At 32.8% G+C, this 24,509-nt stretch overlaps 3 protein-coding genes across 9 annotated transcripts; 2 read left to right on the plus strand and 1 right to left on the minus strand.

Annotated features, from left to right (window-relative positions):
- Positions 1-4,340: 4,340 nt before the first annotated feature.
- Positions 4,341-6,880, plus strand: LOC547802 (xyloglucan endotransglucosylase/hydrolase 2). The gene is made up of 3 exons (NM_001251223.2): positions 4,341-4,679; positions 5,903-6,096; positions 6,325-6,880. Exons 1-3 carry the CDS (start codon positions 4,392-4,394, stop codon positions 6,692-6,694), a joined length of 852 nt encoding a protein of 283 aa, NP_001238152.1. The 5' UTR covers positions 4,341-4,391; the 3' UTR covers positions 6,695-6,880.
- Positions 6,881-8,781: 1,901 nt separating this feature from the next.
- On the minus strand, positions 8,782-14,782 carry LOC100775370 (uncharacterized). 7 transcript variants are annotated; one of them, XM_006585079.4, is made up of 10 exons: positions 14,525-14,780; positions 13,411-14,000; positions 12,993-13,095; positions 12,485-12,888; positions 12,100-12,202; positions 11,123-12,009; positions 10,852-10,954; positions 9,950-10,737; positions 9,198-9,296; positions 8,782-9,109 (listed from the first exon to the last, which is right to left on the minus strand). In XM_006585079.4, exons 1-10 carry the CDS (start codon positions 14,604-14,606, stop codon positions 9,041-9,043), a joined length of 3,228 nt encoding a protein of 1,075 aa, XP_006585142.1. In that variant the 5' UTR covers positions 14,607-14,780; the 3' UTR covers positions 8,782-9,040. The 7 variants fall into 7 exon arrangements, with proteins under 7 accessions (XP_006585142.1, XP_040874027.1, XP_014634353.1 ...); XM_041018093.1 differs by having other exon boundaries at positions 8,786-9,109; positions 9,950-10,602; positions 12,512-12,888; positions 13,405-14,000; positions 14,525-14,782; XM_014778867.3 differs by having other exon boundaries at positions 8,786-9,109; positions 12,512-12,888; positions 13,405-14,000; positions 14,525-14,782.
- A 5,662-nt stretch (positions 14,783-20,444) lies between these two features.
- On the plus strand, positions 20,445-22,235 carry LOC100783761 (phloretin 4'-O-glucosyltransferase). The gene has a single exon (XM_003531164.5). It carries the CDS (start codon positions 20,706-20,708, stop codon positions 22,101-22,103), a length of 1,398 nt encoding a protein of 465 aa, XP_003531212.1. The 5' UTR covers positions 20,445-20,705; the 3' UTR covers positions 22,104-22,235.
- The last annotated feature ends 2,274 nt before the right edge of the window (positions 22,236-24,509 follow it).

Here is a 24,509-nt window from a genome sequence, read left to right on the forward strand (position 1 = left end):
GAAGGACAATTTGTATTCATAAAGAGATGGGCACTAATTTGTTTTCAATTGTTTTACTGGAATTTGGGGGGAATGAAATGGAAAAGAGAAATAGATATCAAATATCATTTGTTTAAGAACTTCACCCCCCTCCCCCCAAATTTTATGTTAAAAATAACAATATATAATTTATGTTAAGAAAAATAATGGAGTAAAGAGTTAAAAATATTTTATATAATTATTTGTTTTTCTCTATTTTCTCTTTCACTCTTTCAAACAGAGAAAATTCCCTACTTCTTTATTTCCATTTTTATTTATTCAAATATCATTTTTTTATTCTATTTTTCTTTCATTTTTATCTTTTCTATTTCTTTCTTCTCTATTTAATTTCTAATTGAAACAAAATATTAGAGTGATAATCACCTCCATTTGTTCACTAATAATAAAAAATAAAAATTTAATAATTAAATGAAACTTTATATTATAAGTACATTTCACTTAAATCTTTTTTATTTTAATCCAACTCAATTTATCCAAACTAGTATTCATTTTACCCGTAATCTCGTTATCTGATAAGGGGGGAAAATCATTGAAATCACGCGTTTGATATGAGAAGAGTTGGAGAGTCCCCATCCCAAAGGAATATCTCAATTTTCAAACCCCAAAAATATGAATCCTTGCATTTACAAACCATTTTTTTTCATATATTAATTGGACCCACCTCAGCCATGCACGATGTGACGCTACGCTTGCTTAATTGATGAATTTTCATTTGGTTTTCGGTGCACTCTTTTCTCCTGTGTAGATTAGAGGTATTGAACTGGCCATCGATTGAGACTTAGAGACCAAACAAAAATTTGCTCATCAATTACCAATATAATAATAACATGCATGCATGTAACCAGAAATAATAATAACAATTAACAACATGCATGCATGCATACCGGCTTTTTTCATAAAAAAAAATGTTTTTACGTCCGTCCAAATTATTTTATTTTATATTTCGGCCTTTTAGTTTGTGATTGATTTTGATTAACTATAAAATAAATTAATTTCAACACCTATTCAGTGTACTTTGTACACTTATGTTAATTTATTTTAGAGATTTTCTTTTTCTACAATTTCTTAAGTGAGTTAAAAAAATGTTGATTATTTCTTCATACACTCTTGCAGTGTGTTTGTATATCTCTTATAGAATCGATTTTGACATCCAAAATTACCGTGAAAAATTGAAGTAACTATTTGCTGTTTTGTGCTTTAACTTGATTTTGGAATTGAAAGTTAATTCAAACACACAATAAGCTAGAATCTTTATATTCAAATTATTAATTCATTTTACAATGAAAAAGACTTATAATAGAAGTTTGTGTTTTAGTTCGTATTTCATTTATGATGCAAAACTTATTTCTGGCCAAGTAATTGGACGGTGCAAACAACTTTGATATATCGATCCCATTCTTGTAGGCAAATACTACACTGACTTGAATATGAATGCTGGTTATTTTGGCGAACTAACTTAATTAGGGGGAGAAAAACTGGATATAGCTAGATACAGAGACTCGGTCATTAATTAGATATACTCGCGGATAATTGGATACGTGTAACAAAGTTCTAAATTATGTAATTCGTGCATAAAGAATATGCAAGTTTTGTATCTTCAATTTTTGTATATATACTTGTCTAGTACTATTTTTCTAAATTAACTGATGCTTCATTTGGTATAAAATCATGAATAGAACCTGCTTCTAGAGATTTCAAATTCCATTCCCACCCATTTCTGGTTTCTAAATATTCAACTCACCGTGTCTGCCAGCCCAACCTGTCATATGGGAAACTACCATTCAAACCATTTTTCATTATGGAGAGACTGTTAGTTCAAATTTTCAAATACAGCAACAGTGGTTTGCTATCACTTTGGTTTGTAGATCACGGATAAAAGTTGAAACTATGGCTCAATTTGTTTATCTGGAATCAATGTTCCCCTCCTTTAAATAGAATATTATGGTTACTAATTAAATATTATTATGATACGTCCATGATATTTAATTCCACAATTATTGTCGCTAATTAATGGCGTATACCTACTTTAATCTTCACCTAAAGCATATGCTATCAAAGATTGTTAGAAGGAGCCTCATCATTGACCTAAGGGGATGAAATCACACTCTTTTTATGATCTATCCTTTGCTTTTCACGAAGGCTGCCATTTGATGAGGAATAAGTAGTTTTGATTAATTAATTAATGGACCTATACATGTGACGATATCAACCATCAATGTCATCGTGACCAACCAATTTAGTTGAATTCAGCAATTTCACTGTCTATGAATTCTATACACTCACATTCATCTCGTTGTTTTACTCTTTTGTTTCGTTTAAACTTTCCAAGCCACTTGCAGCACCCATGATTCCATGTATTGGCTTTCCCAAATCTACTTTATATGTAGACTCATCTTCAACCCCACAAAGTTTTAATCTAAAAGGACGCAAAACATAATTGCCGAAAGCATCAATCATATGCATTATGCAGTCGATTTGTATAATTGTACTGATATGTTTATTATTTTGTTGGCAAAAGAAAACATGCTTTCTGTTTTGATTAGACAGAATATAGAAAGAAGTGAAGGACACTAATTAAATTCCCTCAACCATACATATTCACATTAAAATCAGGTCCCTTCTGAGGTGCTGTATACATTCTCACATTCATTAAAATAGTACTTTTTAAATAAGGCATCATCATTTTAATTACTTTTTGCAAGAAAAGGTTGGAGATTCTGCTAGCTGGTTGCCATAAGTTGATTCCCACTGACCATCTCCTTATAAGTTATAACCAATAAATTTGCACTTTTATTCTAATAATTAACTAGTTAGTGGTGGTTAATTAACATTAGAGGGATGGAAGGCTACACTTCAATGATGATTTGCACTAATGAATAGTAGTTTTTAAGCATCCAAATACTCCAACTCTTGAGTTTTGATCTAGTTTCTAAATGTTCTAATAATTATATTATAATTTGTAACACTTAGCGGTACATACTTTAGTGATGAAGTGATCATTCATTGCCATACTCTTCGTTACTGTGCCATTGTGGATACCCTTACCCTCATTTCAAGGTTGATTCTTGTAGAACTTCCTTATTAAATGCTTTGGACCATTTATCAGGAAAAAAAGTAATCTGTGGCTATTGTAACATTGGAGGGTGGGTGCAGGTAGGAAGTTTGTTCATTTACTAATAATTTTTCTCATTAATAATCTGTCATACAAGTAGATTTTAATATAATTGTATATGCGCCGTACTCGTGAGAAATAAATGCATATTGGTTTGAATTATTATTTTTATTTGTTTTGTCATGCAAATCCAAAGTTGTTGTCTGCATTGGAAAAGACAAATTAAAACTCAAGCAATACAACAACCCGAGACAAAGCAAGCAGGAAAAGAGTTATCAGCATGGCCGAAGTGGATAACCATGCCATATCATTGGCAATCTCGTGACTATTTTTTTGAATTTTAACTCCAACATCAAAGAATATCTATATCTATATGTCATAAAATTGAAAATTAACAGTGAAAGTTTAGGCGATGGTTTAGGCAATAGCATAGGGGCAATAACGCAGGTACGAACTCTGCCACATGGCATCATCTAAGTGGATCCATAATTCATGATTGGTGGTACTAAGAAGTGGTAAAATACCCTCACGTCTTTATTCTCCTTCCACATCACACCCAGTTGGCATCCATCCATCACCTAATTTTCTCTTTTTTTTGAAAAAAAAAGGGATATTTTGTTCCAAATCATACAAAAATGGGGTCTACCCCTACATTTCAGGTATAAAATTCTCTTTTTTTTTATCATTACTTTTTTATTTGTGAGCAATATCATGTACGCAATCATTGTTCATACTTCATATTACTACTAAAACTTAAGGTTCAGGTGCGTTGATACGAGAGAAAATAATTTATTTAAAAAAAAATTATGTTTGATTTTCGTTATGTGTAAAATTTCTTTGAGTTGATAATTACATATCACAAACAAAATTAATTTCTAATCTAATGATTAAAAGAAACTCGGAATCTGGAATTTGTGACTCAGGACAAAGATACTACTACTGAATAAGTGAATAGCATCCTGTGCACAAACCCAAAAAACATCACAAAATCCATTTAAGTATAACCAATGCCCAAACAAAAAGGTTCCAGCTTTCAAAACTTGCTAAGCTGGCACCAGCTTTTGGTCCCACCAGCCCAAGTTATTGCTCCTTCACGCGTCCAACCATAGTCCCATACCCAAATCCCATCTTCCATTTCTCTCTTTTTCACACATATATATATACCCCTCTTTTGAACACATTCCCTCACATCATCACAAGAAGCACAATTTCTCTTTCTCTCTTTTTTTGTGTGTCCAAAATGGCTCCTAGTTCTGCTCACAACAATGGGTTCTATGTGCTTATGCTAGTTGGGATAGTGGTTAGCACTATGGTTGCTACCTGTGCTGGTAGCTTCTACCAAGACTTTGATCTAACATGGGGTGGTGACCGTGCTAAGATATTCAATGGTGGCCAGCTTCTATCACTTTCCCTAGACAAAGTCTCTGGCTCTGGCTTCAAATCAAAGAAAGAATACCTATTTGGGAGGATTGATATGCAGCTCAAGCTCGTTGCCGGCAACTCTGCTGGCACTGTCACTGCTTACTACGTATGTTTATTAATATTTACAATAATTATATATGTTTGTACATTATTTTCATCACTACAATATATAATCTATGATACAAACAAATATTTCAAACACAACTTAATACAGGTTTCTTAGCTACTTGTAGTATCAAAATTACAGTTTCATCTAGATAATTTGCATAATATATAGGTTTCTAATAAATGTCAACATAGATCACTGAGATAAACTCTAATTCTCATCACAAAATAACCCCAAGAGTATGTTTTAATGAAATCTACCCTTCCCAAATTTTTTTAAAAAAGAGAGTTAAAAATGCTATAAATTTTGTGAGGTGCAATTATCATGTTATCTGCTTCATCTTTTTTATTTCTGGTATACTCATTTACCCTTGTTTTTACCATATAACAAAACTATACTAATTCAAATTGATTAGTTTCTTTCCTTCTCCATATATATATATATATATATTATATATATATATATGAGCTAAAACAGTAATACTGTAGAGTTTTTGTATGTGTGTGTATGTTTGTTTTTCTTTTAGGTAGTTTTAGCATTGATTCTTGATGAAAGAACATGACTTATCCTGTCTTCAAATACGACCACTATTGACCACTTTTACACTTCAAACATCAACCTTTGTCAAACTCAACTGTACATTCACGAGAATGCTATTGTAGCAAACCCACAAAAACAAGTTAGAGTACAGAATTTTACTTTGTCAACAACTAATGCTTTATTTATTCATTCCATGCTGCTTTCTGTTTCAAACATTGACGTATTTTTTTTTATACAATTCAAACATTGACGTATACATTAATCAACTTGGTCTTTTTAAAGCAGTGAATTTAACAAGCGCTCGTGACAGGGGAAGGTGGCTAACTTTGACCTAGTCCAAAACATTAACAACTTTTAATATTGAAAACTTCGGTTCATAGCATAATCTAATGACAAATAAAAAAAAACGCTCTCATGGTCGAACCTTCACATAAAAATACTTTTATCACAATGAGTTTTCTGGTTTTGAATTGATAAAAAAAAAAAATCTAAGACCTTGTTTAGTTGCTAAACTCATACTGTTCCTATGCATGCACACTATTTAAATTACTGTTAATAAACAACAAAAATGACAATTCCCCAAAATAAGGTCATTTTCTTAATTTGTCGAGTTGTTTGTGCTGCTACCACACACAAAGGCCATATCAATAACTATAGTAGTAATTCCATTTTCTGCGGTGCAGTTGTCATCCCAAGGGCCAACACATGATGAGATTGATTTCGAGTTTTTGGGAAACCTAAGTGGGGACCCTTATATTCTCCACACAAACATCTTCACCCAAGGCAAAGGCAACAGGGAGCAACAGTTCTATCTCTGGTTCGACCCCACCAGAAACTTCCACACTTACTCTATCATTTGGAAGCCCCAGCACATCATGTAAGTCACAATAAACAAATATTAAAAAAAATACACATTTTTTTTATTAGTAAATATTCTATACACTAATACTGCAAAAGATTTTATATCAACTATCTTTGAACTATAAGTCATACCATTTGAAAGTGTAAAAAATTTACATTGAAACTGGATAGAAATTAAACTTTGTTTATCTCTATGCTTTTCACCAATATCCATTTACCAAATCATGAATTGGGTTAACTGCAGATTCTTGGTTGATAACACACCCATAAGGGTATTCAAGAATGCTGAACCTCTTGGTGTTCCTTTTCCAAAGAACCAGCCCATGAGAATCTATTCTAGCCTCTGGAATGCTGATGACTGGGCCACCAGAGGAGGATTGGTGAAAACTGATTGGTCCAAAGCACCCTTTACAGCATACTACCGCAATTTCAAGGCCATTGAGTTCTCATCCAAGTCTTCCATTTCAAATTCTGGGGCTGAATATGAGGCAAATGAGCTTGATGCTTATAGCAGAAGAAGACTGAGATGGGTTCAGAAGTACTTCATGATCTATAACTACTGCAGTGATCTCAAGCGATTCCCACAAGGTCTTCCTGCTGAATGTAAACGTTGAAGGTTCTAAGAGATGAAGAGAATGGTCACTTTCTGAGTTGGATTTGAATGGTCTATGTAAAATATGCTATGTTTATGTCTTAGATTCTTTACTGACTTCTGTCCTTTTTTTTAAGTATCTATTTTATAGTTGCTAATGTATATGTGTATTAAGGGGCCTTAATAATAAATCATATTCTTTGTTCCACTTTTCTTGTCAATTTGGGCAGTTGGTCTCACTCTCATCCACCCTTTAAAACTGATCATGTTGGAATCAACTTTTATCTGTTCATATAATAAAAAAGTTGTAGTCAAGTTTAATATTATCACTGTAGTTGTGGTACTGAGGTTGCACTTTGCTCATCTTAAATGACAATAATTAATAATCAACACTCGGAAATATCATGTTGCCATGAAAAATCGTAGACCTTAAACATTCAGAATTAGTAAGATGACTGCAGAAAACAAGATTAAATGAGCGGATTCAAAAAAACAAAATTAAGCACATAAAAACATTAACATTTGTAATAAAAATTATTCTGAGCATTATTGGTAAGAGATCTAAAGAGAATATGGAATTTAAATGGTTGGCCTGAATAATTTGCAATAGTTCCATTCGTACATATATATATATATATATATATATATATATATATATATATATATATATATATATATATATATATATATATTATATAAATGCTATTTTGAACCATCTTCTGCTATCAACTATCCCACTTCCCACCATTCAGATCCTCTTTCCATTTTCTCTACAAAAAATTCTAGACATACATTTACGTTTAACGATTGAGATAAATTAAATTAGTAAAAGTAATAAATTGTTGATCTATTTATTGTACTGGTTATTATAATTTTAAGATTCACCAATCACAAATGTAAGATTGATTTCTTCAAAAAAAAATGTAAGATTGATTAATAACGTTTTTTTAAAAAAAATTGGTTAATTATTTTTGTATGGAGAGGTGCTCGATGGAATCCAAATTGAAACAAAACATCAATATACGTACTGACTGCATGCTCAAAAGGTTTCATACCTTGACTTGAGCAAATATTGTCCCCTCGGCCAAACATAACTAGTCTAACAGTTTTGTTTGTATCTATAATTATTGTGTAAATGATTGTACTTAGAGATCCCTCTTCATGAAAAGAGAGAGAGATGCCCAGACTCCTAAAAATATCTAAAATGCAATAAAAATGATTGTTTGTTGTTTGCATTTAAAAAACAGCAAAACCTTTCGTGCTAAAATAAACTTACCAAACAAGATGGAATCAAGGCTTCAATAAAATGCTCAAAAGCTCTAATAATTAAGCCTTTCGTTAGTGGATTTGTCAAAACATCAAGTCTTCTATGAGACTCTAGAATTTCTCTCCCAATTTCTCGTGCTTTGTCATGAATATAAAACTAAAAAAATAAATATTACTTTCAAATCCCATCTAAGATTGGTGAGCTTTCACAGTTAAAGTATCTGAACCTTTCTGAAGCTATTTTTAAATTTTTTTTTGGCGAAATCCTACATCAAATTTCACATTTGTCCAAGCAACTGTCACTTGATCTATGTAGTGCATTTTATTCTGTCTGCAATAAATCTTATGAGTCTCAATATCCACTCTAAGAAGCTGAATTCAAAACTCGTGTAATCTTGAAATCCTTCTTAGTTCTTATTATGTTTTTGCACATCTGCAATCATTCCGACAGTGTCATAGTTATTCATGTTTTTTTATGCCGTGTTGTTGTGTGATATTCTTCTATTATTTCCGAATCAAAATTATTTATTTATATTTTACACTAGTTAGAATTTATGTTCTCGACTTCTCGTACATACTATTTAGAAACCCATGTCGATTCCAGTGGTTCGAAGCATCTGAACTGAAACATTAATAATTGAAATTTGACGTAAAAAAAAGTTGTATCTGTACTTATACTTGATTAATTCTAATGTGACATTCATTTACAGAAATTTTTAATCGAGCACCAAAACATTCATTTGTTTAGAATTTTATTTCGGTAATCATATTTATTTTTGGTAAAGAATACTAAATAAAAAAATATTTATTTGAGAAATTGAATAAAAAAAAGATATTTGAGAAAAACAGAAACATATTAATCTTAAAAAAATAGAGCAAATTAGAAAATTCATAACTGAGCAAATATTTACAATAACAAATTCCAAAAAAAATCTGTAAGGTTATTCTTGTCCGCTTCTACTCACTTTCTTCCTGTTTCAAAGGGCCAAACATATTTCTCTGATATTCAGTTTTCCAAGGCTAAGCTGAGATATATTTTATATCACTCCTAAAAACAATTCCAAGACGAGAGGATATCTGCTTTGAGACCGCAATTGCAGGATTATCCGCCAGGTTGAATGACTTCTTTTTCAACATGAACCGCAAACGTAACCGTTGGTGGCTGCAAGCTCTGCACAAACAAGTTGAAATAAAACAGTTCAAATGGAGGAACCAATTATGGGTATTACATATAACATAATCATGGTTCATGCACATACCGTTATTCTGCAATGAATATTAAGATCATCGTGCATCTGACTAAGACGGTTCTTTGCAAGTTCTTCAGCTGCACATGCTTTCCTGCAAGCTTCTTTCACCTGAAATATACAAGGTGTAAAAAAGCCTTAGTTTGGTAAGCATTTTGCCTATACAGACACGAAAAATGGATGGAATTACAAGTTCAATGGTAAACTAGATTAAGTCAAAAAAAGTTTATGAATCGGACAAGTAAAAAAAGAAAAACAATTAAATAATAGTGAGAATGAAGCTATATTTGCATAGCTCAAATGCATTTAAAAAGAAAGCTACTTAGATGTTTGTCAATACAAAGTGCCCCCAAGATAGAACATGGCCAAAATTAACTAACCAACAATCCTTCTTCTTAAGCCTGAAAGCAATATATTATATACTTGTGAAGAATGAATCCTTTCATATTCAATTTTTAGTTTCCCATGATTTTATCATGTAAAAATCTTGTTTATTTTCCCTTTTGATTGATTCTCAACACATCTTGATACACCAATTTAATATCTATTAAGACTTAATAGAGATAGATACAATTTTCCATCATAAAATTCACGTGTGAAACTGAAAGGGCATCAAAAGCTTGACAAAATAACAAGAATTGCAAGGTGATAAAATAGTGATCCAGTGATCAGAGGGAATAAAATCAAAGTATAGGTAATGCAACACATGTCAAACTCTACCTAACACATTAGAGAGACGAACTACAAATCAAGGTAGCACGCACCTGGCTTCCACCAAAAACGGGATTATTGTTGACACTATCAGCAGAACTTTCTAACATATTTCTTAGATGAGATAGTTCCTTCATAAGATTATGAGCAACCTCTTCCGCATCTAACAATTGATTTTTAGAAAACTCAAATGCTCTTTCTGCATGAAGCCGAAAAGAAGCACAGTTCAAACATGCACAAACCCCTCTGCATCCTCTTGGATTTCTTTTTAAAATTCCTTTTTTCAAACCAACAGCGGGAACTCTAAGTTGTTCTACAACTTGCAGTTGAGACAAGCTCTGAGAACATTCGTGTGTTTCAGGTAGCTTCTCATTAGAAGACATCAGGAAAGAATTGTTTCCTTTTACTTCAGAGAAAACTGATAATGACTTGGACGAGTCAGGTGTAGCCTCTCTGGTGGTAACTTCATTAATCATAGGTGCCAAGGTTGTGATTGGTAAGTCTATTCCATGAACAGAAATTGATGGATCAGTGGAGCTTTCTGGCTTGCAGAGTCCATTTAATACAACCTGTTCATCTTGCAGTTGAATCACTTTGCATGAATCATGAGATGACTGAAATTCAGGAATTTGAGATTTTGGGCTTGAACTATCATTGTTTAAATCACAAGCCTGCAACCCTGATTGTTGCTGAGGACAAGAATTGCCTGCAAAATGTTCCACGGGAACACAACCATTTGAATCATTTACAGGAGTTAGATGTAAATTTGAAGTTGAAATTGGCAGAGGTGTTTGATCCATGGATTTCGCAAGTTTTGGGTGATGATCATTTACTGAAGCACCTAGAAGTATTAGAAGTTTAGTTTAGAACTACAGCTGCTGTGACCAAGAAAAAATATTGAAAGAAAAACTTAACTAAACGAGTATCTTCCACAAGAATAAGAACCAATACTTACAAGAATCATCTTTCATGGTATCCAATATAAATGGAAGCAATCTCTTGTAGTTTAAAGATCCAGCATGTTTCAACAATTTAAACTGTGGACAGCGTTTAAGAACCTGTTTCAAAACCACATAATCAAACATATTTCAAATAAATATATCACGGGGACAAATAATTAAGTATTAGTTAAAAATCAATGAGTGAAAAGTAGAATCATAATGTTGTTTGTTAATGCAAATTCTAAGGAAATATAATTTTGCAGTAGATAAATTTAGGGTCCTCACCGAAGTGATCTTGGATTCAGAGCCATTTTTTATTCCACTAGCATTTTTGTTATCACTACCTTTTGAAGGCATTCTTGAACATAAAACTATCCCATTCTGCACACTTCCTGCTTTGTCACCGCTATGCCCTGCCATGTCAGATTTTTCTGAGGTAATATTCTCAGATGGAGCTCCAAGTATATCATTTGAAACCTGGACATGATTTAAACTTGTTACATTCTCCTCAGCATCTAGCACATTAAGATCCAATTGACTTAGAGTCTGACATTCAGGGGGAAATCTGCTAACAGATTCACGCTCCTTCAGATTCACAAACTGTTTGCTTTCATCATAAGCAATAGTGAATCCTTTTTCTTTACTTGAACGATGCACAGATGTAAGCCCAGAGACATCACCTTTGAGATAAAGCATATACTGATCTTTGGGTGGTGAGTCACTATCGTGTTGTCTGGATATCGTATTTTGTACTTCCTTGACGCCATCATTATGCGCAACATTCTTAGCAGAGTGAAAACCATCCACCATTACTGAACATGGATTAAGCTCTGATGCACTCAAGCATTCATCCTTAGAAGCAATTGCAAAGTTCTCTGTATGTTCATTGACAGAGGGTGCAGATAAATCACCGCGAACCACTTCTTTTGCGTCCAATTGCATTGGAAATTCAGGAAAGTCTTGGGAAGGTGTCAATTTTGGCTGGTTGCCATGAGAAGGATTAACTAATACATAGTTTTCCAAACCATTAGACTCAACTGTGCCATGCATGGGACTGCTGTTTGTCTTATGCTCATCTATAGAAGCTTCTTCACTTTCAGATGACAAAGGAAGTTGGAACCTCTTTGCCTCATCTTCTTGATGATGTGTCTGATGATCAAATTTGGATCTATCTGTAAAATCAATTAGCTTCTTCATTATCCTCATCTAACAACTAATGAAATTTATATTATTAAAGTGGTTGAATACACAAGGATAGTTACCAGAGTCATCTTTGGTAAGATCCATTAGAAATGGAAGCAACCTTTTATAGCTGACAGAACCTGGGGTTTTAAAAAGTTTCCTGTGCAAAAGTTGTCTCGGCACCTGCATGGACATCCCAAATCATATTTAGATTGCAACTAAATGTAAAACGATATTGTTAATATTACCAAAAATACAGGCACATGAGATGCTAGAAAGCCCACTAATTACTGCATCAAAAGTTTTTTCTTGGGATATAATATCATAATATCTTTCATCACCTATGCTTTTGAGACCTAAATTTGATTAGGTAACTAAGTTATAATAATTTAGCAAAGATCAGTAACTTAATGTCTAACCCATAATTGGTAGCAAACAAGGTTAGAAACAAGGACAGATTCTTACGGATTTACTCTTAAGAGAATCTTTCACCTTGTCAGCTTTCAGACAAAACCCTTGACCCGCATTTTCATGAGTGCTTCTGGTAAAATCCATGGGTTTGACATTGACCTCTGAATTAACATATATATCAGCATCAGGAGGAGTTGTCTGTATACATTCTTCATTCAAAACACCAAACTCCTGTGAGGTACTAGCCTCAACACAATCAAGATTATTCATGTGGCTAGACAATTGCTTCAAGCCATCATCGGGCAAATCACTTGTAGCATCTTTAACACCATAATCTGCAGTGGCATCCGTCTTAAGTTCTTGTTTAGACTCTTCTTCACTTTGAGGTGACAAAGGCAGTTGGAATCCCTGTCTACCCTCCTGGTCTTTCTGGCAAAATCCCAATTTTGGTGTATCTACTAAAAATTAGCAGACCAATTAGCTCATTCATCAAACATATCCAACTAAATCATCAACTAATAAAGTAAATAAAAAATAAGGGTTTGCCTCCCAAAATAATTACCAGAATCATCTCTCACGGTATCCTTTTGAAATGGAAACAACCTTCTGTAATTGACTGAACCCGGGGCCTTGAACAACTTCCCCTGGAAACATGGTCTGAGAACCTGCATAAAGATCCCAATCAGCTCTATAATAATAAAACCATGTTCCCAAAGCAACAATAATATTTAAAAACAAGTACTATTCACTGGAATTTTACCCTAGAACACCCACAATAACTCATTTAACCTAATTACACAATTTGCCACAATTAAGGTTAGGGCTAACAACAAAGGATAGAATGCCTAATTCATAATCATAAAGAAACCTGTTAAGGGTGTGGTCAGCGCTTCAATCTCCAGGTACATATGTATGAAATTCACCCAAATTATGCACAAATAAACATAAAGAAAATAAATTAAAACATGTCAGACCCCTACAGATTTGCTCTTGAGAGAAGAACCATTCCCAGTGGAAGGTGTATCTTTGACAGGAACCTCTGCGTCCAGTTTCTCTACATCTTTGTTAACCTTGGAATTTGAACCACCGCAAATCTCAGCATCAGGTAGAGTTGTTGCTCCGTCCAAACCATCAAATTTCTCCGAACAATCTCCACCGCTCTCTTCAAACAAATCAGCATTTCCCCTATCGAAACCCCGAGCCTCGAAAAAAAGCCCCAAATCGGGACTCCCGATTGCTTCGGCGTTTCCCTTGGGAAACGCGCTTTCGATCAAACCGGAATTAGTGGATTGCGGAGGCGAATAGACTCGCCTGGCGCGAAGATCCTTGGTCAGGCGGCGAGGAAGGTCGCCGTCGTCGCGCTTCGCTTTCTTGCAATTGGTTCGGCGAAAGCCAAGAAGTTCCGCGCAGGGTTCGTCCAGTGAGGGAACGGGATCGAAGCGGAGTTGACCGGAGCGGTTCCGATGATGATAGAGCTGTGATCTGGCGCGAGTGAGTGTACCAGAGGAGTGGCTCCGCTGACGGGAACTTGGGACGGTGTCCATGGCCTCTGAGCGCGCTAATGCTAGATCTGCGAAATTTGGCGCCATACTTCTATATATGACTCACATTTGATGGCGGGAATGTTTTGGCGGGAAAACATAAACTCCTTTTTAGTTTTTTTTTTTTTTACTTCGATGTTTATTATATCCTGTATCCTATTCCTTATCAACTGTTTTTAAGAATACTTGAGAAAATAATAAACAAATATTTATTTTATATAATTATAATTAAAATTAAATTTTATAATAATTAAATATTTTAACATATATTACGTTTATAATAATTAAACAATATATTAGAAGTAAAATTGACTATTCAATAATGTTAAATGCTTTATTTATTAAAAAAATAGTATGTATTAAAATTATTAAGTTTACAAATCAAAAATCAATTATTTTAAATATTTATAACTTTTGCAATAGTATATAATTATATATTTTTTTTGAAATATTTTATAAATTAACTCTTTTAAAACAATAATACACATAATAAAAATATTTAGTGGATATTTTAATTATATATTAAATATTTTATAAACCCACCCTCCCTAACCTCTCCTTTCTCCACCGACTACGCCCTCTACGCCTCCGAGTTGAAGCGTCGCGGCTCTGAATTCGTCACCAATCTCGATCATCCTCTCTAACACGCAAGAGGGTCACCCTTTCACTTGATTAGTCCACACCGTGATCCTTCCTTGGATGAGGTGAATGAGGATGGCATAGTAGAAAATGAAGAAATTAGGAGAGAAAGGACAATGCAGAAAAGTTGAAGGGGCTGTCCAGGGAAGCTGTCAAGGAAGGTGCCTCTTCGGATAACAATCTAAGGGCTTTTCTGGATTATGTTTACCCACAATAAATACAGACATAACTTTATGGTATTTTAATTATTTAAAGAACAATATTACTTGCGAAATATACTATAATAAATATAGAAAATGTTCAATATATATATTGCGGAATGTTTACTTTTGCTTTTCAGTTGTCTTTATTTGTAAGAAGTTGTTGATTAATTTTAGCATACAAAAAAAATATTGTTAATCTAATTATTAGCGTTAAATTGTTTATAAATATAATATTTTTCTAAAATTTTCCTTAATATTATTGGAAATTTATTCATCTTTTTCAATTTTCATAGGAAATGAAAAGAAACATTTCAGAATGTTATGTATTAAAACAAATAAGATATTTTAATCGAAAATAATTAATAACGAGACAATTGAAATGAATTCTAATAATTTTTTTTTTTAAATTGTGTTATAGAGGCAAAGGTGATATGTTAATATATAGAGAGAGAGGGGGGAAGAGAAAAAAAAAAGTGTATTTGGGTAAGCTTCTTTAAAATAAAAAGAAAGTGATGAGATGAATTTTTTTAAAGCTAAAATAAGTTATACATTGATTAATAATTAGTTAATTTATATAAGTTTTCTTATATAATTTTTCTAAAAAATAAAAAAGATATCTACAAGTTAGCTAATGATTAATTAATGAATAACTCATTTTAACTAATGAAAAAAAATATTTTATTTTTTTCTTCTTCTAAATTTTTCTAGAAAAACTGAAAGACTTTAGCTTGGTTATATTTATGAATATGTTAGGATGTTTTTCAAATACACTCTTTTCTCGCTGTTTAAAAAAAAAAATACACTCTCTTCTAATAATTAAAAGTTATTAAAAATCATAAATTTGAATGGATCTCATTTTTCATTGAGTAACTCTCTCTCGTGATTTTATATTATCTCTGTGCTTTTTATTTTTTATTTTTAAAAAATATGTAAAAACCAAGAAACATAATAAATGTGCTTCATCTTAATAAAACACTTCTTTCATCCTTAAATATAAGACTTTTATAATTAATTCACACTTATTAATAAAATTACAAAGACTTTTATAATTAATTCACACTTATTAATAAAATTGCTCGATTTAGTTAGTAATTAACATTATATTTGTTTGTAATTTTAATATTTTTTAAGATTATCTTTAAAATTATTCAGACTAAATATATATTTTTTTCATTTAATTATTTTCTACCCAAACAATTAACATATGAAAAGAGAATAATAGTAGTCGAGTTTTAATTTTAAAATTAAATCCTTCAATTCTCCAATCCTCCCACGAAAGAGAAAATGACAATTCATAGCAATTGTTATTTATAGACTACAACAACTAGGGGTATTCTAGTAAAAAGAAAAACAAGTAATGCAAGAAAGAAGTCTTATACAAAAGAACAAAGAATTTTTTAAATAATGTCTTATATTCATAGACGAAAGAAACAATTGATCCTTTATCATTTTTATTAAACAATAAATGCATAGATGTAAATAAATTAAAGATTAGAAAAAAGTAAGAACATAATTGGCAAAAAAATAATTAATGTCATTTTGAATTTTGTAAATTATAAATAAACAAAATAATTTTTAATAAGTTTTAACTAATAATTAAATATAAATTAAAGGGTCTGTTGCTAACCCTCCATTTGGGACTATTTTTGTTAGATTTTTTTAAAAAAAGAAAACGTGGGAGAGTGCAATTAGGATAAAGGGATTGGATTACTTGAAGAAAAAAAGAATAAAGGGGTTAGAAAAAGACCCTCTAGAAGTATACGACAGCCTAAATTGAAATTGGGATACATAGTTTGGACTGTAATAGAATTGTGGATCTGTTTGCTCGTTTTATTTCAAAATAAAACAAAATAAAGAACTCCTAGCATGACAACAAAAAGTACTAATTTTTAATCTCAAGGATCAGAACTTTGCGTTTCTTTCCCGTATCTTGTCGAATTTTCATTGTAAGAAATATTCTTTGTGGGTTCAGTTATTCACCATTATTATTTCAGAGGGAGCGATGGGTGGAATTATAATACTTCTTCATCAGATTCAATTTTGATAAAGAAAATCATTCAAATAAGAGACTTTATTATCTTCAAAAAGCTAAGTACGGAAGATGCCAAAAAGAAAATTCAATCTTGAAGCACCAATGAACAATTACTTGTTGACAAAGTCTATGAACACATTAGAGGTGTCAAGCTTATTGTTAGCTAATGTTCTGTTGTATGGAACCGAGCAATCCCCTCTAAGATGTCTTTCATTCTATGGCTTGTTAAAAGGAATCTGCTGATTACTCTTGACAAAGCTGTTTTTTTGAACAAGGGTTTTCTCTGCCCTCTATGTTCAAATAAGGCTGAGTCAAATACTCATTTATTCTTTTCTTGCAAGAAATTTCTTCAAGTTTGGGTTCACATTCGTGATTTAGCTCCTTTGTGCAGGTGTTTCACTTCTTTGCAACGCATTACTGACTATTTAATTAGGGGCAGATCCACATCAGGTGTTCAAGAAAAATTTCGTTGTCTGACTATAACAATTACAATCTACTGCATCTGGCTGTCTAGGAACAAACTGATTTTTGAAGATTATCAATTTTCTGTAATAGAGGTTATTAGCAAGATTAAGTTTCTTATGTATAGACAAGCACACTTGATGCATTTGTTTTAACATCTTGATATAAACCTTCTTGTATTAGGGAGATTTTTTATTTTCTCTAGCTGCAGGGTATGTCCCGTTCATTATTGTATCATTTTGGGTTTAATATAATTTACATTTTTTCAAAAAAAAAATTGTAGATCTCTTGTAGATTATGAAAACAAAAGCTTTTTGTTAAAATAAAGAAGTGCTAAAAAATTAAAGAAGGTTTAAATACATTTATGAGGTGTGTGATTTTGTTTCCTAGTTTTTAATTTTGCAAATTGGATCATTTAATTTATGAGGTGTGTGATTTTGTTTCCTAGTTTTTAATTTTGCAAATTGGATCATTTAAGTATTACAGGAATCCAATTTACTCAATTGAATTCTGAAAGATCAAAATTAAATAAATGCAATACCTAAGAGACAAAAAATAATTAATCTATTTTTTTAAAGAAAATACTACTATCAGATATGGAAGCACCAACAAAACCAGTCCAGGAGAGACATCAGCACCTACCTACGCACCCCAAAATCAGATACAACTTTAAGCTTACAACATCACCTATAGTAACCTAATATTGCTCAAAATGGAAGCAACCATTCCACAACCAATACAACAAACAAAATCAATAAATTTACTACAAACTAGTCGAACCGTACCTCGTTAATGCCATAAACCTAGACGACTACACCAAACATTAGCACGAAACAGGACCAAAGTTTTTTTGTGACATAAGGTGCCATGGCCTGGTAGGATTGAATATTATTTTCTGATACATTGAGTAAATGGAAGACAACAAACAAACTAAGCTACACAAACTGAATCACGTCTAAGACGCTCTAAAAACAAAATCAGGAGGCAGGTTCCGCAAAATAGGACTGGATAATGATGTTGAAGCAGTAATTTCTATCAAAATTAACAGGAAAAACTCTAAAAAAATCAGCCCCAGGAGAAATTTATATATATTTTTTGTAGATAAAAATTTAAATTAGGGGAAGACACGCCTTCTTGTAAAACTACAAGAAAAATTAACAACATCAGCATTATAAAATTTATACATCGCATAACAATATGCAAAATCCAAAAATCAATAAACCTAAATTATTGCTGGTATAACTATTTGACTAAATGTGCCATTGTTGGCCAGAGAATATTAAAATGTAATGAAATAAAGTATTTTAAATTAATTGACTAAGAATTGGCATGGCTATGAGAAATCATGCACTAATTGAGCAAAGATATGATATATTTTTTATACTTGTCCTAACAATGTACTCCCACTAATTAAGTTACTAATTGAGCACTCCATAATTTTTTTTGGAAGATGTTCTTTGGACACTGTGAGAGGTGTTTATAAATCGAGAGAGAGAGAAATATTAAAGAAAAAAAAGCTAATAAACGTTTTAAAGAGATATATATGGTGAGGTAATTTTGATTTTGATTTTGTTTGTACCTTAGGTTTTTTATTGAATTAAATAATATTGTTAAGGTCGAATAGAATCATGGAAAAACTTTTTTTATATGTAGAAATTGAATATAATATTAAAAAATTTATGATAATCATTTATTTTATTTAATTAATTGAGTTAAATTTTCTTACTAATAATGTATTTTTTATTTGTCAGTAGTTTTTAAATATCAAATGCATCTTTTGGAATCTTCCCAAAAGGTAATTTTAACATGATTGACTTTTCTTCCTTTCCAATTAGTTTTGTTAGAGCACGTGCTGTTATTCTAGCTAATTATTTACCCTTTTTGAGTGTTATTTTTATCTTATGTATAAAGTCGTGTCTATAATTCAGTGAGTTGCATAAATGCAACACATAACTAAATCATGTCTACCAAGTCCGACTAACTTTTCCGTCCATCAACCATTTTTTAACTGAGAATTGGTATGATATCAAGAGTTAAGAGTTGTGACTGTATTTGGAAAAATATTTCTTAAAATAAAATGATATTCAAAAAATATATTTTTAATAGTTTTTTCTGCTGATTTTCAGTCTATAATTAAACGAATTTAGATACTCTATATTAAAAAAGAGAAAATCATTTTTTCAATAACAGTCCCAAAACTTTTAAATTAAAAAAAATAAAGTAAAATTTATCTTTTATTTTGAATTAAATCAAGACATACTACTATACCTGATCAGTCCTGGATCGAATTCTCCCAACCAAATCAACTCGCCATAAATACCCTCTTATATCCAGTTAATTAATGGTCCATCTCGTTTTGAAAATTTTTTAACCATGAAGTTTTTTTTTAGTTACATGAGGAAAAGAAAGACAAGGGACAACCAAAAAAACTACACGTACTACTAAATTAAGGCAGATCACACTGCCACTCCCTCTGCACAAAAACTGGTGGCCTCTGCCAGACCACAGCATCAGAACTCAGAAGCATTGGTTGCATCAGAGTTTTGTTATGGTGTATTTAGAAAAATCTTTCTTGAAAAAATAAAATAAAACGGTATTTCGCCAACAGGTCAGCAACAACGTTAGCCTCCCTAGGCACCACCTCCAATCCCGACACAACCAGCTCGAAATTTTCCGCACCGCAGAATGTCGTGATTCTTGTGGCAACCAGAGTTGTTGTTCTTGCTAGCTCTATATTCTTCTCCTGTGTGGCAGTATTGCATCAATGCTACCATGCAGTGTCTAACAAGACTATATCATATATTTATGATAGTCTCTAATCAATTTTTGAAAAAATTAGAGTCTTAATATTTATACATCTCATTTTCTTATAATTCACTTGCATCTTATTTCATTTTTTCCCCTATCATATAACATATCATATTTATTACATTCTCTCTATTTTTATTTTTATTTCTCTCTCCATCTCTCTTCTCTTTTCACCCTAAAATGGGGGTGAACACTCAACATGTTTTGAAAAATTATTATTAGATTAATATGTATTGAAATTTTAATTAATTATGTTTAATAATGTAGAATCCATTCATTCTAGTATATTCTTTCATCTCTCTTTCTTTCCTTTTCATTTATCAGTGTTAATTACTAGTAGTATATGCTAAGGAAAGACTAGTGAGATGTGCGGCGTGTAAAGATGACCACCCACATAACAAGTCTGGACCAAAATGAAGTCCCACGGATATTCGTCACCTCAAACGTCACATTCATAACAAATCTTAAGCAATTCACAAGATAATAAAATCAACCATGACAAGTTGCACATTGCATGGTATATATCCAACTGAGACTCCATTAATAAGCAACTGCAAGTACACACGACACAATCCAAATCAAGCATCACCATGTTCCGCCACCGCTTCCTCCTCATACTGTACCCCGCACAAGGCCACATACACCCCGCATTCCAACTCGCTAAGAGACTCGTTAGTTTAGGCGCACACGTCACTGTTTCCACCACCGTCCACATGCACCGTCGCATCACCAACAAACCCACCCTCCCTCACCTCTCCTTTCTCCCCTTCTCCGACGGCTACGACGACGGTTTCACCTCCTCCGATTTCTCCCTCCACGCCTCCGTGTTCAAGCGCCGCGGCTCCGAGTTCGTCACCAATCTCATACTCTCCAACGCTCAAGAGGGTCATCCTTTCACTTGTTTGGTCTACACCACACTCTTGTCTTGGGTCGCTGAGGTGGCGCGTGAGTTTCACCTCCCAACAGCGATGCTGTGGACTCAACCAGCTACGATACTCGACATCTTCTATTACTACTTTCACGAACACGGTGAATACATCAAAGACAAAATCAAAGACCCCTCGTGTTTCATTGAATTACCAGGATTGCCATTGTTGCTTGCACCACGGGACCTACCCTCTTTTTTATTGGGTTCAAACCCTACTATTGACTCTTTCATTGTCCCAATGTTTGAAAAGATGTTTTATGATCTTGACGTGGAGACAAAGCCCAGAATACTTGTCAACACCTTCGAAGCCTTGGAAGCGGAGGCTCTCAGAGCCGTTGATAAGTTCAACATGATCCCAATCGGGCCGTTGATTCCCTCGGCTTTCTTGGATGGGAAAGATACTAATGATACTTCATTTGGCGGTGACATCTTCCGCCTCTCTAATGGTTGCAGCGAATGGTTGGACTCGAAGCCAGAGATGTCGGTGGTTTATGTCTCGTTTGGTAGCCTTTGCGTGTTGCCTAAGACGCAAATGGAGGAACTTGCACGTGCGCTATTAGATTGTGGAAGTCCTTTCCTGTGGGTCATTAAAGAAAAAGAAAATAAGTCACAAGTGGAAGGAAAAGAGGAGCTGAGCTGCATAGAGGAATTGGAACAGAAGGGGAAGATAGTAAACTGGTGTTCTCAAGTGGAGGTTCTTTCACATGGTTCTGTGGGTTGTTTTGTTACACACTGTGGTTGGAATTCAACCATGGAAAGCTTGGCATCTGGGGTTCCTATGGTGGCATTTCCTCAGTGGGTGGAACAGAAGACTAATGCGAAGCTAATAGAAGATGTGTGGAAGACAGGGGTGAGAGTGGATAAACAGGTGAATGAGGATGGCATAGTAGAAAATGAAGAAATTAGGCGGTGTTTGGAAGAGGTGATGGGGAGTGGAGAGAAAGGACAAGAATTGAGAAACAATGCAGAAAAGTGGAGGGGACTGGCCAGGGAAGCTGTCAAGGAAGGTGGCTCTTCGGATAAGAATCTAAGGGCTTTTTTAGATGATGTTGAAGTTTGACCATATGGCTGTCACATCAGCTTTTCCGTTTCTGAATTTTCCTGTCCGTTTCATTTTTCTTTTCTATTATTGCATTTGCATGACTGAGAATCAAGTGAAATTTCTTCTATATTAGTTTGAAATTTAAAAATATCTAAATGAGCCATGACTCCATGAGTAGTAATTTTGTGTTATAATTGATATATATATTTTCTCTTAAGTAGTGGCCAAAAATTTAATCTTTATGTAGATGAAAAACATCCGCTGAGGAGATCAATTGGTTACCAAAAAAATAGTGATTCTGCAGTTAAGTGATGACAAACAGCTAATGGAAAAGGGCAACTTTTCCTTTTCTAAATATGATGAGGTCGTGATTATCGCTAATTTTCAATCATAATATCATCACTTAATCGTCCATAAAGGCCATTTCAATCAAAAAAATAGTGATTCTGCAGTTTAGTGCATAAATTCAACACAATCGTCCATCTTATACTGATAACGCAATAATTTATGCTCTTCAAAGCTCCATTACAATCTTTTGGTGCCTAGCTGGAAGTTGTTTTTTTTTTTTTCTTTTAATTTTGTTATCATATATTGTTTATACATGAAGGCCATTAAGCTATGTTCAAGTCCCAAGCTGAACATAATTGCTTATAGAAAATAATGGCACAAATCAGAATAAGAAAATTTGTAAACACGCAACAAAAGTCATAATTGCAAAATCTCACGCTTAATAGCATTTCCACACCCTGCACACTGAGGTTTAATTTTCCGTCCCTCATAGTCCTGCAGTAGGTATAGATTATTCGTAGTTTCATGTAAAACTCTAATTAACATCTTACGTTGGTAGTTGGCACATACTTGTCACTATCCAAACGGGATTCGCTACTTAATTTGCCTAACATTTTTTGTCACCAATATATGCAATCAATGCATCTGGATCTGGTTTCCCTATTCATATTTCCAAAGCTTGCATGCTTTCTGGTTTCCTTGCCAATCACTGCATGGAACAATCTTACCATCATAGGGCATGCTTCTTTTTTTAAGCTCGCTTGTGGTCTTCTTTTGGTACATATGCTCCCCTCCCCCCTTTTTGTTTATTTTTGTTTTATGGTTCATAATAGAGTTTACTGATGAAATAGCCAAATCATAGAATTAGTAAAATATCATGTACAAGGTCAAAATAGTATTTTTAGTAACCATCTTTTTTTTCTCGTACCTTACATAGAAGCTGACTCAATGATAAAGGAAACCTAAAAATTAGTTTAAAAAAAACCTTTTGGCCTTTTTGACATCATATATGATATTTTTGTCAAAATATGAGACTTTTTTTTTATAAAAACTAATAAAAAAATATTTTTTATTGGTAAACCTAGAACTTAAATTTTAGTTATTTTATTCTTAGAGAAACCTTACCTAACAAATAATTTAATTCAAATATTTGCCTTTCATTCTATTTTATTTCACCTTAACAACTTCCCTGGCCACAACATGTTGGATCTCAGTAAAAATTGATGGTGTAAGATCATTCCATTACGAAGAGATGCATGGCCTATTATTCTTTCTCCATCCAAGAAAAAAATACATTTATTCTTGCTTCCTGTTAAAACATAAAAAGACGTTTTACCTTAGTATGATAACCTTCATAAATAGTTAAATATAGCATTGTCTTGAACTTTGAAATAAATTATGTTTAATTAGAACTTATAACTATAAGTTACCTGAAAGAATTGCGTTCAAATGCTAGCTAGCTAATGCTTTTGCATTATAATCACGAGATTAAATAGTATGTTACATCATCAAAACATTAAAAAAGTATATGTAACGCTCTACGTTAAGTGAGAAAAATGTATAAAATAAAAATCTAAAAATTTCAATGGTTGAAAATATGTCAAGTATTATAATAAATATTTAATTATATAAATAAATAATTTTATTCTTAAATATAAACATTTACAAAGTTAAAGTAACAAAAAAGTAAGTTTTTAATTCTCTTAATAATGTCATATCCTAATTTCGTACTAGGACTATCATTCGTCAACGTTTTGATTCTCCATTGTCAAATTGAATTGTTCGACACCAGTTGTTGTGTAAGACGGAAGATTATTCGACATTTCAGTAAAGAATGCAAAAAATGCCCAAATGGAAGGACAAAAGGATCATTTTAAGGCTTTTTCAGACCCCTGACTCGCTCAGGCTAGTCTCTGGCTCACCTAGGCCCCTAAATAGTTTAGGGGTGAAGTAACTAGCTCGTCTGGACGAGCAAGGTTACTTCAGGTTGAAGCAACAACTCGCTTGGGTGAGCTCCAGATCAACTAAGTCCCCTCATTTCCTATAAATAGGCATGAGGGGCTGAAAGAAAGGGTTCAGCCTTCAGATATTGAAAGGATTTAGTGAAATTTGAAGAAAAGAAGAAGAAATAAAGGA

The sequence above is a fragment of the Glycine max genome, chromosome 8 (assembly GCF_000004515.6).
Source record: "Glycine max cultivar Williams 82 chromosome 8, Glycine_max_v4.0, whole genome shotgun sequence".
Classification (NCBI taxonomy): domain Eukaryota; kingdom Viridiplantae; phylum Streptophyta; class Magnoliopsida; order Fabales; family Fabaceae; genus Glycine; species Glycine max.